This window comes from Pseudophryne corroboree, chromosome 1 (genome assembly GCF_028390025.1).
Source record: "Pseudophryne corroboree isolate aPseCor3 chromosome 1, aPseCor3.hap2, whole genome shotgun sequence".
NCBI lineage: Eukaryota > Metazoa > Chordata > Amphibia > Anura > Myobatrachidae > Pseudophryne > Pseudophryne corroboree.
This window is the reverse complement of record NC_086444.1, coordinates 373,313,900-373,327,133: the sequence shown is the minus strand read 5'-3', so window position 1 is coordinate 373,327,133 and position 13,234 is coordinate 373,313,900. Positions and strand designations below refer to the sequence as shown.

At 48.5% G+C, this 13,234-nt stretch overlaps 1 protein-coding gene across 1 annotated transcript in view; it reads left to right on the top strand.

Annotated features, from left to right (window-relative positions):
• DRG1 (developmentally regulated GTP binding protein 1) overlaps window positions 1–13,234 on the top strand; it is an 88,226-nt gene that overhangs the window by 54,581 nt on the left and 20,411 nt on the right. Inside the window, exon 8 of the mRNA XM_063913084.1 lies at window positions 4,059–4,181. Coding sequence (XP_063769154.1) covers window positions 4,059–4,181 — 123 coding nt within the window. The remainder of the gene's footprint in view (window positions 1–4,058; window positions 4,182–13,234) is intronic.

Genomic DNA, 13,234 nt, shown 5'->3' with positions numbered 1-13,234 from the left:
TCACAGGATACGGCCGCCCTAAAGGATCCTGCAGATAGGAAGCAGGAAAGTATCCTCAAGTCTGTTTATACACATTCAGGTACTCTACTGAGGCCGGCAATTGCGTCGGCCTGGATGTGTAGTGCTGTAGCAGCATGGACAGATAATCTGTCTGAGGAAATGGATACCTTAGACAAGGATACCATTTTACTGACCCTGGGGCATATAAAAGACGCTGTCCTATATATGAGGGATGCCCAGAGGGACATTTGCCTACTGGGCTCTAGAATAAATGCAATGTCAATTTCTGCCAGAAGGGTCCTGTGGACTCGGCAATGGACAGGTGATGCCGACTCCAAAAAGCACATGGAGGTTTTACCTTACAAGGGTGAGGAATTGTTTGGGGACGGCCTCTCGGACCTAGTTTCCACAGCTACGGCTGGGAAGTCAAATTTTTTGCCATATATTCCCTCACAGCCTAAGAAAGCACCGTATTACCAAATGCAGTCCTTTCGATCACAAAGAAGCAAGAAGGTCAGAGGTGCGTCCTTTCTTGCCAGAGGCAGGGGTAGAGGAAAGAAGCTGCACCATACAGCTAGTTCCCAGGAACAGAAGTCCTCCCGGGCTTCCACTAAATCCACCGCATGACGCTGGGGCTCCACAGGAGCCAGGAAGCGGTGGGGGCGCGTCTCCGAAATTTCAGCCACCAGTGGGTTCGCTCACAGGTGGATCCCTGGGCTATACAGATTGTGTCTCAGCGATACAAGCTGGAATTCGAAGTGATGCCCCCTCACCGTTACCTCAAATCGGCCCTGCCAGCTTCCCCCATGGAATGGGAAGTAGTGTTAGCGGCAATTCACAAGTTATATCTCCAGCAGGTGGTGGTAAAGGTTCCCCTCCTTCAACAAGGAAGAGGATACTATTCCACAATGTTTGTGGTACCGAAACCGGACGGTTCGGTCAGACCCATATTGAATTTAAAGTCCCTGAACATTTATCTGAAAAGATTCAAGTTCAAAATGGAATCGCTCAGAGCGGTCATTGCAAGCCTGGAAGAGGGGGATTTTATGGTGTCTCTGGACATCAAGGATGCTTACTTGCATGTCCCCAATTATCCACCTCATCAGGAGTACCTCAGATTTGTGGTACAGGACTGTCATTACCAATTCCAGACGTTGCCGTTTGGGCTCTCCACGGCACCGAGAATATTTACCAAGGTAATGGCAGAAATGATGGTGCTCCTGCGAAAGCAAGGAGTCACAATTATCCCATACTTGTACGATCTCCTCATAAAGGCGAGGTCCAGAGAGCAGTTGCTGATCAGCGTAGCACACTCTCTGGAAGTGTTGCAACAGCACGGCTGGATTCTGAATATCCCAAAGTCGCAGCTGATTCCTACAACGCGTCTTCCTTTTCTGGGCATGATTCTGGACACGGACCAGAAGAAGGTGTTTCTCCCGGCGGAGAATGCTCAAGAGCTCGTGACTCTAGTCAGAGACCTCTTAAAACCGAAACAGGTGTCGGTGCATCGCTGCACGCGAGTCCTGGGAAAGATGGTGGCATCATACGAAGCCATTCCCTTCGGCAGGTTCCATGCGAGGATCTTTCAGTGGGATCTGTTGGACAAGTGGTCCGGATCGCATCTTCAGATGCATCGGCTGATCACCCTGTCCCCGAGGGCCAGGGTGTCTCTCTTCTGTGGTGGCTACAGAGTGCTCACCTTCTCGAGGGCCGCAGGTTCGGCATACAGGACTGGGTCCTGGTGACCACGGATGCGAGCCTCCGAGGGTGGGGGGCAGTCACTCAGGGAAGAAACGTCCAAGGGTTGTGGTCAAGTCAGGAGGCTTGTCTGCACATAAATATCCTGGAACTAAGGGCCATATACAACGCCCTGAGTCAAGCGGAGCCTCTGCTTCGCAACCAACCGGTGCTGATTCAGTCAGACAACATCACAGCAGTGGCTCATGTAAACCGCCAGGGCGGCACAAGAAGCAGAGTGGCGATGGCGGAAGCCACCAGGATTCTTCGTTGGGCGGAGAATCACGTGCAAGCACTGTCAGCAGTGTTCATTCCGGGAGTGGACAACTGGGAAGCAGACTTCCTCAGCAGGCACGACCTCCACCCGGGAGAATGGGGACTTCATCACGAAGTCTTCACTCAGATTGCAAATCGATGGGAACTGCCACAGGTAGACATGATGGCGTCCCGTCTCAAAAAAAAGCTACAAAGGTATTGCGCCAGGTCAAGAGACCCTCAGGCGATAGCTGTGGACGCACTGGTAACACCGTGGGTGTTCCAGTCGGTCTATGTGTTTCCTCCTCTTCCTCTCATACCCAAGGTGCTGAGAATCGTAAGAAAAAGAGGAGTGAGAACAATACTCATTGTTCCGGATTGGCCAAGAAGGACTTGGTACCCGGAACTGCAAGAAATGCTCACAGAGGACCCATGGCCTCTGCCTCTCAGACAGGACCTGTTGCAACAGGGGCCCTGTCTGTTCCAAGACTTACGGCGGCTGCGTTTGACGGCAGGATCCTAGCGGAAAAAGGCATTCCGGAGGAAGTTATTCCTACGCTGATAAAGGCTAGGAAGGACGTGACAGCAAGACACTATCACCGTATATGGCGAAAATATGTTGCCTGGTGTGAGGCCAGGAAGGCCCCTACAGAGGAATTCCAGGTGGGCCGGTTCCTGCACTTTCTACAGTCTGGAGTGACTATGGGCCTGAAGTTGGGGTCCATAAAGGTCCAGATTTCAGCCCTATCCATTTTCTTTCAAAAGGAACTGGCGTCTCTTCCTGAAGTTCAGACGTTTGTTAAGGGAGTGCTGCATATTCAGCCCCCTTTTGTGCCACCAGTGGCACCTTGGGATATCAACGTGGTGTTGGGTTTCCTGAAATCCCACTGGTTTGAGCCACTTAAGACCGTGGAGCTAAAGTATCTCACGTGGAAGGTGGTTATGCTATTGGCCTTAGCTTCGGCTAGGCGTGTGTCTGAATTGGCGGCTTTGTCATGTAAAAGCCCCTATCTGGTTTTCCATATGGACAGGGCAGAATTACGGACTCGTCCGCAATTTCTGCCGAAGGTGGTGTCATCTTTTAATTTGAACCAACCTATTGTGGTGCCTGCAGCTACTCGTGACTTGGAGGATTCCAAGTTGCTTGATGTAGTCAGGGCTTTGAAGATCTATTTAGCCAGGACGTCTGGAGTCAGGAAGACTGACTTGCTGTTTATCCTGTATGCATCCAACAAGCTGGGTGCTCCTGCTTCAAAGCAAACCATTGCTCGCTGGATCTGTAGCACGATTCAGTAGGCTCATTCTGCGGCTGGTTTGCCGCATCCAAAATCGGTGAAAGCCCATTCCACAAGGAAAGTGGGCTCTTCTTGGGCTGCTGCCCGAGGGGTCTCGGCATTACAACTTTGCACTTGGTCGGGTACAAACACATTTGCTAAGTTCTACAAGTTTGATACCCTGGCTGAGGAGGACCTTGTGTTTGCCCATTCGGTGCTGCAGAGTCATCCGCACTCTCCCGCCCGTTTGGGAGCTTTGGTATAATCCCCATGGTCCTTACGGAGTCCCCAGCATCCACTAGGACGTTAGAGAAAATAAGATTTTACTCACCGGTAATTCTATTTCTCGTAGTCCGTAGTGGATGCTGGGCGCCTGTCCCAAGTGCGGACTTTCTGCAATACGTGTACATAGTTATTGCTTAATAAAGGGTTATGTTATGTGGGCATCCATTGTTGATGCTCTGTTGTGGTTCATAATATTGACTGGGTAAGTTTATCACAAGTTATACGGTGTGGCTGGTATGAGTCTTACCCTGGATTCCAAAATCCTTTCCTTATAATGTCAGCTCTTCCGGGCACAGTTTCCTTAACTGAGGTCTGGAGGAGGGGCATAGAGGGAGGAGCCAGTGCACACTAGTAGTACTAAATATTTCTTAGAGTGCCCAGTCTCCTGCGTAGCCCGTCTATTCCCCATGGTCCTTACGGAGTCCCCAGCATCCACTACGGACTACGAGAAATAGATTTACCGGTGAGTAAAATCTTATTTTTTATTACATCTTATATTTTCTTCAGCTACACTAAACCGAAGGGTCAGTTGCCTGATTACACTGCGCCAGTTGTACTTCCTGATTCTCGTACAACAGTGGAAGACTTCTGCACCAAAATTCACAAAAATCTTATCAAAGAATTCAAATAGTAAGTATTTGTTGTATCTCTATTAGTATATGGTTGTCAGTAATGCAGTAAAGGGACGTCTGTTGGCCAGCACTAGTAAATTGCTGCTGACTGCGAGTGCACCACTGAACTGACTGTGTTAGGTGCTTTCTTCGTTGCTCATGCATACAGATATGTCCTCCTACTTCTAGCCTCAGTACACATCACAGCGCAGGATGCCTGGCTGGAGTAAGCCGCGAGGTCCCATGCAACTCTTATCAAGGGGCATCTTTTTTTTCTTTTTCTTTTTTTTTAAATGAAAATCTGTGTTAGTCACAAGTAGGATGCAGGGGGAGACTGTGCTGATTTTCAAATAACACTTATGTCAATATGCGACTGAATCTATATATGAAGCACAACGAAACTTGGCATGGGAAAAAGCTATGTCCGCTGCATCGCAGCACATCGTATGCAGATTCAGTCGCATATCAAATTAATAAGCAGTTTTCTTTTTCATCCACTAGGGGTCACTGGAGTACTCTTGGGGTCACTGGAGTACTCTTGGGATATGGACGGCTTCCACAGGAACAAGGCACTGAATAAATTAATTTTGAAACTACTCCTGCCCTCCATATCCCAGAGTACCTCAGTGTTTTTTCTGTGCTCGACGTAGAAACAAGGCTTGTGGAGCTTATCCACATTCATTGGAATTTTTTTTCTAATTTTCTCTGACGTCCTAGTGGATGCTGGGTACTCCCGTAAGGACCATGGGGAATAGACGGGCTCCGCAGGAGACTGGGCACTCTTAAAAGAAAGATTAGGTACTACATCTGGTGTGCACTGGCTCCTCTCTCTATGCCCCTCCTCCAGACCTCAGTTAGAATCTGTGCCCGGCCAGAGCTGGATGCACCTAGTGGGCTCTCCTGAGCTCACTAGAAAAGAAAGTATTTGTTAGGTTTTTTATTTTCAGTGAGATCTGCTGGCAACAGACTCACTGCTACGAGGGACTTAGGGGAGAGAAGCAAACCAACCTGCTTACAGCTAGCTTGTGCTTCTAAGGCTACTGGACACCATTAGCTCCAGAGGGATCGAACACAGGGCCCGACCTCGATCGTCCGTTCCCGGAGCCGCGCCGCCATCCCCCTTGCAGAGCCGGAAGACGGAAGATTCCAGGAGAAAATCGGCGGCTGAAGACTCCGGTCTGCAATAAGGTAGCGCACAGCACTGCAGCTGTGCGCCATTGCTCCCACAGCACACCACACGCTCCGGTCACATATACAGTTATAAACTGTATATGTGCCTAATCCCCCGCCATAAATATTATTAAAAAAGCGGGAGAAGCCCGCCGCTGAAGGGGCGGGGCTATCTTCCTCAGCACAGCCAGCGCCATTTTCTCTTCACAGCTCTGCTGGAAGGACGCTACCCAGGCTCTCCCCTGCAGTATACACTACGGAAAGGGTAAAAAAGGGGGGGCACATAAATTTAGGCGCAAAAGGTGATATAAGCAGCTATTGGGGGAAAATTCACTTTGTATTCGTGTAAATCCCTCTGTTATATAGCGCTCTGGTGTGTGCTGGCATACTCTCTCTCTGTCTCCCCAAAGGACTTTGTGGGGTCCTGTCGTCAGTCAGAGCATTCCCTGTGTGTGTGTGTGTGTGCGTGCGGTGTGTCGGTACGGCTGTGTCGACATGTTTGATGAGGACGCTTACGTGGAGGCGGAGCAGGAGCCGATAAATGTGATGTCGCCCCCTGCGGGGCCGACACCAGAGTGGATGGATATGTGGAAGGTATTAACCGACAGTGTAAACTCCTTGCATAAAAGGTTCGATAACGTAACAGCTTTGGGACAGCCGGCATCTCAGCCCGCGCCTGCCCAAGCGTCTCAGAGGCCATCAGGGGCTCAAAAACGCCCACTACCTCAGATGGCAGACACAGATGTCGACACGGAGTCTGACTCCAGTGTCGACGAGGATGAGACAAATGTACAATCCACAAGGGCCATCCGATGCATGATTACGGCAATGAAAAATGTGTTGCACATTTCTGACATTAACCCGGTTACCACAAAAAAGGGTATTATGTTTGGGGAGAAAAAGCAGCCAGTGACTTTTCCCCCATCTGATGAGTTAAATGAATTGTGTGAAGAAGCGTGGTGTACCCCAGATAAGAAATTAGTGATTTCTAAGCGGTTACTAATGGCGTACCCTTTCCCGCCAACGGACAGGTTGCGTTGGGAAACATCCCCTAGGGTGGACAAGGCGCTCACACGCTTATCAAAAAAGGTGGCACTGCCGTCTCAGGATACGGCCGCCTTAAAGGAGCCTGCAGATAGAAAGCAGGAGGCTATCCTGAAGTCTGTGTATACACACTCAGGTACTATACTGAGACCTGCTATTGCTTCAGCATGGATGTGTAGTGCTGCAGCAGCATGGTCTGATTCCCTGTCAGATAACATTGATTCCCTTGACAGGGATACTATTTTGCTAACCATAGAGCATATTAAAGACGTAGTCTTATATATGAGGGATGCAGAGAGGGACATTTGCTGGCTGGCATCTAGAATTAATGCAATGTCCATTTCTGCCAGGAGAGTATTATGGACTCGGCAGTGGACAGGTGATGCTGATTCTAAAAGGCACATGGAAGTGTTGCCTTACAAGGGTGAGGAATTGTGTGGGGACGGTCTCTCGGACCTCGTATCCACAGCAACAGCTGGGAAGTCGACTTTTTTACCTCAGGTTCCCTCACAGCCTAAGAAAGCACCGTATTATCAAATGCAGTCCTTTCGGCCTCAGAAAGGCAAGCGGGTCAGAGGCGCGTCCTTTCTGCCCAGAGGCAGGGGTAGAGGGAAAAAGCTGCACCAGACAGCCAGTTCCCAGGAACAAAAATCCTCCCCTGCTTCCACTAAGTCCACCGCATGACGCTGGGGCTCCACAGGTGGAGCCAGGTGCGGTGGGGGCCCGTGTCCGGAACTTCAGCGACCAGTGGGTTCGCTCACAGGTGGATCTCTGGGTTCTACAAGTGGTATCTCAGGGATACAAGCTGGAGTTCGAGACGTCTCCCCCTCGCCGTTACCTCAAATCAGCCTTGCCAGCTACTCCCAAGGAAAGGGAGGTAGTACTGGCGGCAATTCACAAGCTGTACCTCCAGCAGGTGATAATCAAAGTTCCCCTCCTTCAACAGGGACGGGGTTACTATTCCACAATGTTTGTGGTACCGAAACCAGACGGTTCGGTGAGACCCATTCTAAATTTGAAATCCTTGAACACTTATATAAGGAAGTTCAAGTTCAAAATGGAATCGCTCAGGGCGGTTATTGCAAGCCTGGAAGAGGGGGATTTTATGGTGTCACTGGACATCAAGGATGCTTACCTACATGTCCCCATTTACCCACCTCACCAGGAGTACCTCAGGTTTGTGGTACAGGACTGCCTTTACCAATTCCAGACGTTGCCGTTTGGTCTGTCCACGGCACTGAGGGTATTTACCAAGGTAATGGCCGAAATGATGATACTACTTCGAAAGAAGGGAGTTATAATTATCCCGTACTTGGACGATCTCCTTATAAAGGCGAGGTCCAAGGAGCAGTTGTTGGTCGGAGTAGCACTATCTCAGGAAGTGCTACAACAGCACGGCTGGATTCTGAATATCCCAAAGTCGCAGCTGGTTCCTACGACGCATCTGCTGTTCTTGGGCATGATTCTGGACACAGAACAGAAGGTGTTTCTCCCGGAGGAGAAGGCCAAGGAGTTGTCATCTCTGGTCAGAGACCTCCTGAAACCAAAACAGGTGTCGGTGCATCACTGCACGCGAGTCCTGGGAAAGATGGTAGCTTCTTACGAAGCAATTCCCTTCGGCAGGTTCCATGCAAGGATCTTTCAGTGGGATCTGTTAGACAAGTGGTCCGGATCGCATCTTCAGATGCATCGGCTGATCACCCTGTCCCCGAGGGCCAGGGTGTCTGCTGTGGTGGCTGCAGAGTGCTCATCTTCTCGAGGGCCGCAGATTCGGCATTCAGGACTGGGTCCTGGTGACCACGGATGCAAGCCTCCGAGGTTGGGGGGGCAGTCACTCAGGGAAGAAACTTCCAAGGACAATGGTAGAGTCAGGAGACTTCCCTACACATAAATATTCTGGAACTAAGGGCCATTTTCAATGCCCTAAGTCAAGCAGAACCCCTGCTTCAAAACCAGCCGGTGCTGATTCAGTCAGACATCACGGCTGTCGCCCATGTAAACCGACAGGGCGGCACAAGAAGCAGGATGGCGATGGCAGAAGCCACAAGGATTCTCCGATGGGCGGAGAATCACGTGCTAGCACTGTCAGCAGTGTTCATTCCGGGAGTGTACAACTGGGAAGCAGACTTCCTCAGCAGGCACGACCTCCACCCGGGAGAGTGGGGACTTCATCCAGAAGTCTTCCAGCTGATTGTAAATCGTTGGGAAAGGCCACAGGTGGACATGATGGCGTCCCGCCTCAACAAAAAGCTAAAAAGATATTGCGTCAGGTCAAGGGACCCTCAGGCGATGGCTGTGGACGCTCTAGTGACACCGTGGGTGTACCATTCGGTTTATGTGTTCCCTCCTCTTCCTCTCATACCAAAGGTACTGAGGATAATAAGAAAGAGAGGAGTAAGAACTATACTCATCGTTCCGGATTGGCCAAGAAGAACTTGGTACCCGGAGCTATAAGAAATGATCTCAGAGGACCCATGGCCTCTGCCACTCCGACAGGACCTGCTACAGCAGGGGCCCTGTCTGTTCCAAGACTTACGGCGGCTGCGTTTGACGGCATGGCGGTTGAACGCCGGATCCTAATGGAAAAGGGCATTCCGGTTGAAGTCATTCCTACGCTGATAAAAGCTAGGAAGGATGTGACAGCAAAACATTATCACCGCATATGGCGAAAATATGTTGCTTGGTGTAAGGCCATGAAGGCCCCAACAGAGGAATTTCAGCTGGGTCGATTTCTGCACTTCCTAGTCAGGAGTGACTATGGGCCTAAAATTGGGATCCATTAAAGTCCAGATTTCGGCCCTGTCTATTTTCTTTCAAAAAGAACTGGCTTCACTGCCTGAAGTTCAGACGTTTGTTAAGGGAGTGCTGCATATTCAGCCCCCTTTTGTGCCTCCAGTGGCACCTTGGGATCTCAACGTTGTGTTGGATTTCCTAAAATCACATTGGTTTGAGCCACTTCAGACCGTGGAGTTGAAGTATCTCACGTGGAAGGTAGTCATGCTGTTGGCCTTGGCCTCAGCTAGGCGTGTGTCAGAATTGGCGGCTTTGTCATGTAAAAGCCCATATCTGATTTTCCATATGGACAGGGCAGAATTGAGGACTCGTCCCCAATTTCTCCTAAAGGTGGTATCAGCGTTTCATTTGAACCAACCTATTGTGGTGCCTGCGGCTACTCGGGACTTGGAGGATTCCAAGTTGCTGGACGTAGTCCGGGCCCTGAAAATCTATGTTTCCAGGACGGCTAGAGTCAGAAAAACTGACTCGCTGTTTATCCTGTATGCACCCAACAAGCTGGGTGCTCCTGCTTCTAAGCCAGGCTTTCCCAACCACGGTCCTCAAGGCACACCAACAGTGCAGGTTTTAGTGATATCCAGGCTGCAGCACAGATGGTTAACTCAAAATAACTGAGCTACTAATTAAGTCACCTGTGCTGAAGCCTGGATATCACTAAAACATGCACTGTTAGTGTGCCTTGAGGACCGTGGTTGGGAAAGCCTGTTCTAAGCAGACTATTGCTCGCTGGATCTTTAGCACGATTCAACTTGCACATTCTGCGGCTGGACTGCCGCATCCTAAATCAGTAAAAGCCCATTCCACGAGGAAGGTGGGCTCTTCTTGGGCGGCTGCCCGAGGGGTCTCGGCTTTACAACTTTGCCGAGCTGCTACTTGGTCGGGATCAAACACTTTTGCAAAATTCTACAAGTTTGATACCCTGGCTGAGGAGGACCTTGAGTTTGCTCATTCGGTGCTGCAGAGTCATCCGCACTCTCCCGCCCGTTTGGGAGCTTTGGTATAATCCCCATGGTCCTTATGGAGTACCCAGTATCCACTAGTACGTCAGAGAAAATAAGAATTTACTCACCGGTAATTCTATTTCTCGTACTCCGTAGAGGATGCTGTGAGCCCGACCCAAGTGCGCCTTCCCCCCCCCCCCCCCTGTCTGTTTCCTGAGTTCCTGTACTACATCTCTACTTCACTAAAGGGGGTGTTAGGGGGGAATTTGGGATCAGGTTTTCATATTGCTGGCGTGCACTGCACTTAGCACTAAGGTTCTTATATATATATATATATATATATATATATATATATATATATATATATATATATATATATATATATATATATATATTTGGCTATTTACTGAGTCGTGCAAATTGTCTGTTTGTATTTTGTATTGTCTGTCTGCATAATGAGTAAGGCACCAGCAAAAACTAAAAAGCCGTTTTCCTGCCATGTCTGTATAAGTGTGTTGCCTGATGGATCTACCACATGTACAGTATGTTTTGTGAATTCAGCTACAAATACAATTTCCACTTCGGTTTTAAAACCAGTTTCATCTCCGGACCCTCCATGGGCTATGCTTGCAAATGTCCTGGTTGGATTGCAATCAGAATTGGCCGCCACTCGACAAGAGTGGGAAGCGGCAAGATCTGAGTCTAAGGTGAGACCGCCAGAACTACCGGAGGGGTCTCAATCTTACCAAAAGTCCAAGTCCACTTTGGGTGGAAGGGATAAGTTTCATTTGTCTTATGATTTGCCAGTTTCTGCTAGGTTGCTTTCTGATAATTATATGCTAGACCTCACTGCGCAGGATGAGGGTGAGGAGGGCGAAGTAGACCAGCAGTCAGATAGTGACGATTTTGACAGCCCGGGCATTGATAATCTCATCAGAGCGGTGCGTCAGTCTCTCAAGTTTACAGAAACTGAGGAGCCTCTGACAAATGATGAAGTCGTCTTTACTAAACGACAGAGATCTCCGATGTGTTTTCCTGTTTCGGAATCTCTTAATAAGATGTTACTAGAAACACGTAAGAATCCAGATAAACGGTTTTCTATACCTCGCAGATTTAAGTCAAGTTACCCGTTTCCAGAGTCCATGACAGCTACATGGGAGAATCCGCCATTGGTGGATTCGTCCGTGTCTAAACTTACAAAGAAATTAACCATACCAGTACCAACTGCTACTACGCTTAAGGACCCTTCGGACTGTAAAATAGAAGCTATGCTAAAGTCCATGTATATAGCAGCAGGAGTGCTGCTGAGACCTGGGTTGGTTGGCATTTGGGTAACTAAGGCGCTAATGGTATGGATAAAAGAACTCAAGTCTGCCCTACAGGACGATCATCCTTTTTTTTATTTTTTTATTTTTTTATTTTTATTCACGGGATCACAAATACAATCAGATACCAACAGGTAATGGTTTCAACAGATTACATTGGAGGTATAGCATAACATTTAGTGGTTATACAGATGATTGGAAAAAACAGTGACCCATTTTTAACCCAAATAGCGGGTATTGTAAAATAGAGAAAAGGGCCAGTCAGTAGCGCAGCTATCCGACTAGCGTTAGGAGGTAAGAATAGAAGAAGGTCAAAGAGAGAAAAGATATGGAAGAAGAGAAAAAAGAAGAGAAAGGGACAGAGTAGAATAGAATCCCCGGGAGGGTCTCTTCAAATATGGTACAGGGTATCACAGAGTAAAGGGTGATGGGGCATGCTGGGTAGCCAGCCATGGGCTTCAAATTTTCTCAAATGACTTAGGGGAGCAGTTAATGATGCTAGTCATGTAGTCCATGCGATAAACGTACCAAATACGGGCAATTATAGATTGCATGGGGGGCGGGACAGGGTTCTTCCAATCTGCAGCTAGTTGACATGTTGTTGCGGATACTATATGCCGCAACAATTTATTTTGATATTTGGTTAATGTTGGTAGATTTAAGGGGAGGAGAATGTATTTGGGGTCAGAAGGAACAGATATCTGCAGCAAACTAGATATAAAGTTAATCACTTCCCTCCACATATGCACTATTCTAGGACATGACCACCAGATGTGTAGGAAAGAGCCCTCTGCGCCACATCCTCTCCAGCATCTATCGAACGTATCCGGGTACATTTTGCTCAAACGAGATGGTACATAATACCATCTATATAATAATTTATATACATTCTCTTTAATTCTAACGCAGATAGAACTAGACGCCGCGTTGCTCCAGGCTTCAGACCACTCATCATCATCATCCAAGGCCGAGCCTAGGTCCGTTTCCCATGCTCTCTCATGAGGATCTCGCTGAGAGGGAGCATCCCCAGTGAGAGTAGTGTATAAGAGGGAAATTAGGCCTTTGGTCGAGTGACGTCTGAAACATATAGTCTCAAGCGTGGTCAGGGGTCTACTAGAGAGGACGCGGCCCATGGAGGAGTGAAAATGTCTGAGTTGCAAGAATTGATAAAAATATCTAGAGGGAATATCAATAGTTTCTTGAATCTGAGAAAACTGTGGAAAACTAGTATCCCTGGTAATATCATTCAGATATAAAATACCTCTATCTTGCCAAGGAGCAAACAGTGATTTATTTGTACCGGGGGGGAATGCAGGGTTGTGTAATATTGGGATGATAGGGGTTGGGGCTAAGCTGTATTTCCTATTGGCAAAGTCCCAAATCGTAAGTGAGCGGGAGACCACGGGATAGGATGCTATGGTCCTGGGGCGGCAGGATTTCGAAAGCCAGAGAAGAGAGAGTAGAGAGACCCACCTCAGCGGTTTCTATAGCCACCCAGACCCTGTTGGATTCGGGGTTGCACAATTGTACACAGTGTGAGACTTGTGTAGCGAAATAATATCTTCTAAAATCTGGGATGCCTAGGCCACCACTAAATGTGGGACGTTGTAAAAGTTTCAATCAGACACGGGGACGCTTATTCGCCCATATGAATTGTGACGTATGGAATTGCAAGAATTTAAAAACAGATGGAGGGATAAATATCGGGAGGGTCTGGAACAGGTAAAGTATCCGAGGGAGCACGTTCATCTTCACAGAGTTTACCCTACCTATCCAGGAGATAAAGAGGCTAGACCAAG